The following is a 5,000-nucleotide window of genomic DNA, read 5'->3' on the forward strand; positions in this document are numbered from 1 at the left end:
CCAACTGAAAGCAAATTATCCCAATAGAATACAAACTTAGAAACATACCTTGCTTCAGCTGTTAAGTCAAAGGCACCTGGCATACACTGCAAAACACCATCCAGTTGATCACATGACACACCTGCCGGCTCAGACTTCAAGTGATGGCTCTGCTTTACCAGTTGAGGTCTCAAATAGGTACAGTAAGAAATGAAGATAATTAGATCTATGCACATTGATTCTGAGACACACTAAAAATACAAGTCAAAATTGCATTAAAATGATTTCAACTAAATTGATTCCCATTTAATTTATCACCAAATAAAAACCAGAGGAAGGACATCAACAAAAAAATAATAATAAACTGGTGTGAAACTACAAGTCAACATGGATTTACCAACCTTTCTGGTAAAGTCAGTTTTGTTCTGTATGCTGCAGACAATGTAATGGATCCTACAGGCGTACCAATCGAACCAACTCTTAAACTCTGAAAACCTACACAGAAAATCAAATTACTATAAACAGATCCTGTTTTAAGCTTGACCACATAAGGTTAATAAATGTTTTATTTTCAAGGGAGGTGGCGGCAACGGTGGCAACGGCAACAAAGACTTGCAAGCCTTCAAATACATTTGACACAGAACAACTGACACAGATTGAGAAATGATAGAAACAACATTATTCGCCAAAAGCGATGTACTTATTGACTGAGTGGGAATGCCGGACAGGAAAATATTTGGCCCGAGGTCATGGCATCTGGACCAAGCGCAGAGAGGTCTGTGCGCCATGACCAAGGCCAAATATTTTCCTGTCTGGCCCGACCTAAACTTAGTCAATAAGCATTTTACATGTATCATATGGGCGCTTTACACTATTCATGAGCACTCAGAGGATGAAGCTTTGGACAAAATAAGTAACAAATGTTGTTTGCCGTGACGTTGCTTTTCTGGCTGTAAATGACTTGGATGTTTAAAAACGATAAAATCCTCTAAAATCATTCCACAGAACAGTATGTGTTCCTAGCAGGTCTGTAAGGCAATTTCCGGCCCTGCTCGCGCTAATGCGTACAGCCCTTGTGCAGGGATTTTCCCAACAGTTTCACAATTAAAGTGAGTGCGGGGCCGTACGGGCCATATGATAATCATTGGTTGTAGTATAATTACATAGGTGATTATTTGAAAAATATGCACTTTCTTTAAAACAATTAATTTCTTCATCTGTCACCCGGAGGATGTAAAGTGCAGAACTGCAGGTTGCAGGTTGCAGGTTGCAGATCAGAGTTGCAGGTCATTGTTTTGCCAAAACTGAAACAATCAAACCCTTCACAAAAATGCTAACCTTAGGCTTAGACATTATCTAAAGGAAAGTGTTTAGGCCTAAAGTTAGCATGATTATTAAAAGTTTGGGTTTTGGTGAAACAATGACCTGCAACCCTAACCTGTGCAGCAGTTTACGCCCTCCATCTGTCACCTAGACAAAACCGCTTGCAGCCACTTTGCAACCAATCAGCACAGAGAATTTTCAATAATCACATATGTAATAGCTAATCAAATTGTTCACATAATTATTTGAACTGTGATCATCACAGTTTATATGAAGCAACTTGGAGAAGTTGCAAAAGAAACCCAAAAAAATCCAGTCTTGAATGGGACTCGAGCCCATGTGTGTGCATCTGTGTTGCACTTGCTCTATCATCTGAGCTACCAAGAATACAAAGTGCAGATTTTACTCTGTCTAATGCCAGAAGATTTTATTTGTCAAGTGGGAGTGGCCTGGGATGGCTGAGGAGTGAATTAAAGTTGCTTCTGAATCATAACTGCAATGATCACTATCACTGAGACCTACACTTGAGAAAGCAAAGTTGCATAAAAGCTATAACCTGTCACTGCAGACTTAAGCAGTTGACTCTGGAGCAACAGAAGCAGAAATAGAACTAGCAAATGACTTCAACGTATGATCCCACACATGTGACACAAGGTACAGTATTTCCCCACTTTCTACCCCTTCCTGGTTTAACTCAGAACCCCGATGTTAATGAATCTTTGATGCCATGTTCCAGCCAGCAGTCTTCACTGTCTAGGATATCTGAATTTTCATTCTCTCGCATGCTCAGGATAGTGTGTTGGAATCACTAACTTTGCAAATGATTCTAGAGTAAACTATCACCAGTCAACGAAGTATATAGCGAAAGACAAATGCTATCATGTTTGGCTTTCTCGAGTGAGCATGTTTAAATTAACACCTCATAAAAAGATAAATTACTGGTAATCTTCACAACACAGATGAAGCTACATTCACGCTTAAAACCTTGCAAAGATGTGGGGCTCTAAAGGGAAAGACCAATCAATGGTTTTGTACATGTATTTTATTTACTTGCCTTCTCCCAACTCTTGAAATCTAACTTCTCCAAAATATACCCTGAAAATTCATACAATAATATTGTTACAAAATCATTGCAATAACCAAAATTTAAGGACGTTCGCGCCCATTGCTACTGCTCATTTCTTCGCGCATGTCACGCACACATCATGCATCGCAGACCATGAAGGTAAACACGATGCTAAAGGCACAAACATTGAATGAAACGTGAAAGTGTGTGGCATCATGGGATAGCTATGGACCCAGGTCTTCTGGGAAATGTCATGCAATGACGTGAGAGTGCAAATATACCATCGCTTTGAGAACTTCACAGCGATTTTACTCTCTTGAATGCTCAGTGACCCCTATTTTTCTTTCCGTAGATCATTTCCTTTTCTGATTTTGTCCATTTTAACAAAAAACAAAAAAGTCTGTGCGTGAGAAGTTACAAATATTTTGTTCTCATGCATCCGAAGTTTTCTTTCTTAGACTAATATGTATCGTTTTTCACAGTCTATTTCACATGAGAAAAAGACATTAGCTGCAAAGGTTAATTTAGTTATATTAGTTATGTTGAATTGAGTACATTTACCTGATCTAAATTTCACTAATGTAGCTTTTTTATTGCTGATAGTTGTAAGCTAAGATCATCTTAAAGTAACGCAATCTTTTAAAAGTGCACCTCATAATCTCGAAAACGAGCTCGGTGACCCCCCATTTTTTTTGCCTTTTCAGCAAAAGTAGATCATTACCTTTCTGCGTGGCAATTTTTAAAAAAATCTGTATGTGGGAACATTCTGGGCGCGAACGTCCTTAAACAAAGTTACTGTAGTAATTCAACCTTATCTTGTTAGGGCTCTTGTTGCAGACTATCTGACATGTTCATTTTAAGAGTCCAAAGGGTTAGAGGTCTTAAAGAGCCCTTAACCTGCAAAATGCATCTTAAGTTAATATGTCATTACATCTTTGTCAGTACCAGCCATTCAAATCTATTTTGCGTATTCTCCTTGAAATAGTGATATCAATGGACAGCACTTAGTCTAGTTACATGACCTTGACATAAATTATTGGGAGTCATTTAAGCAGTGGTCAGGCTTGTGGGAAGAATGCATGGGTTTAAAAGAATATTTACATCGCAACACAATTTTATTAGTGGGGACAGCTTAGGAATAGACCCATGGATTTCAGTAGCTTGGTCAGAGGTCAAATGGTTCAGACCAGTTTTACAGTGCAATATAAACAGAGAAATCCCCCCATGAACACTAGGGCCCTCCAGGTTCTATTGAGATCAACCAATTTAGGTTGGTTCTATTGGAAAAAAAAACGCTTTCTGTTGGTTTGGTTAATCAACTTTTTCAACCGCCATCAAACTAGGTTGACACAGTTGAAAAAGCATGGGAAGCGACCGCTGTTGTCTACGAGGGCCTTTCAAAGTTGGCCGCGGGCTCCAGTCATGTTGTTTTCCCTCAAGTTGTCAATGCAGCGAAGTCTGGTAATGCCTATTCCCATGAGTCTGAAAAGTATTCTATTAGGAAACCTCACCGCTTCAATGTAAACCTGTTGGGGTTGAAATGGTTGATCCCAATAGAACACAACCTAAAAACATGTAACTTGTAACAAAAGAAGACATTAATTTTTATCTCAGCCATGGAAAACAGTTTGAAGTTTGGTACACTTTAAACTTTCAATTTCAGCAACATTCATAAAATAATATTAATTCAAAAATTAAATCACAGATTTCAACTCACTTGTAGCACATCATGAAGTCTGTCCCCTGCTTTCGTGACAGCTGATAGGCTGGTGTCACTCTTGTGACTGACACAAGAGATTTGAGTAGCATTCCGATTCTGTTGTAAACTGCGTATGTCACTTTTGCATTTAAATCAACACGGTCATTTATGCCAAGGCACCATGTCTCTAGCACCATGGATTCACCCTACCATAAAACAAAAATCAAAGGCCACCATAAAACCAAAATCAAAGAATAATACAATATCATCTAATATTCTCAATTTTCTATGGAATAGATAATGTCACATATCATGGCAACTTGGTCCTATCTCAGTTTAGTTCTGGCCATCTTGACTTAATCAAGTTACTTCTTCACCCAAAAGAGTGGTACTTAATATTATTATATGGCTTGTGTTTGTAGCCGATATAACGCACGCTCTGATTGGCTAATTGTGACTGAATTGTTAGGGCATTATTCTCCCGTAATGCCCACGGGCCGATTATGGACTTGCAAAAACAAAGCAAAAGGTAATTAAAAAGCCATATAATAAACTACTTACTAACCGAGCTGGCTCGAGCCGTACTGGGGAATATTGGCCCTCGGTCGTTTTTATACGGACCTCGCTGTGCTCGGTCCGTACTGCCACGACCTCGGGCCAATATACCCCAGTACGGCCCTCGCGCTTGGTTAGTAAGAAGTTAATAATAATAACAATAATAATAATAATAATAATATGGATTTTATTCTGACTGACAAAAGACACCCCCCTCTCCTTGAAAAATTATAACTCCTCCACTCGTTGCAAACAATAACAACAAAGCATTCAAATAATGATCACTTTGTTTATAGTGCTACTACGATGAAAAAAAAATCAGTTCTCGTTTTTCTGCACATTTCAAGTACTTGCAATGAGTTTTAAACAGACAATATT

At 38.6% G+C, this 5,000-nt stretch overlaps 1 protein-coding gene across 2 annotated transcripts in view; it reads right to left on the reverse strand.

The window, feature by feature from the left end:
- LOC137970618 (autophagy-related protein 13-like) overlaps positions 1-5,000 on the reverse strand; it is an 18,842-nt gene that overhangs the window by 10,709 nt on the left and 3,133 nt on the right. For both annotated transcript variants that reach the window (XM_068817144.1, XM_068817145.1), the window contains exons 4-7: positions 4,086-4,273; positions 2,357-2,397; positions 381-474; positions 49-168 (exon numbers count right to left, since the gene is read on the reverse strand). In XM_068817144.1, the coding sequence (XP_068673245.1) occupies positions 49-168; positions 381-474; positions 2,357-2,397; positions 4,086-4,273 (443 nt within the window). The remainder of the gene's footprint in view (positions 1-48; positions 169-380; positions 475-2,356; positions 2,398-4,085; positions 4,274-5,000) is intronic.

This window comes from Montipora foliosa, chromosome 9 (genome assembly GCF_036669935.1).
Source record: "Montipora foliosa isolate CH-2021 chromosome 9, ASM3666993v2, whole genome shotgun sequence".
Lineage (NCBI taxonomy): Eukaryota > Metazoa > Cnidaria > Anthozoa > Scleractinia > Acroporidae > Montipora > Montipora foliosa.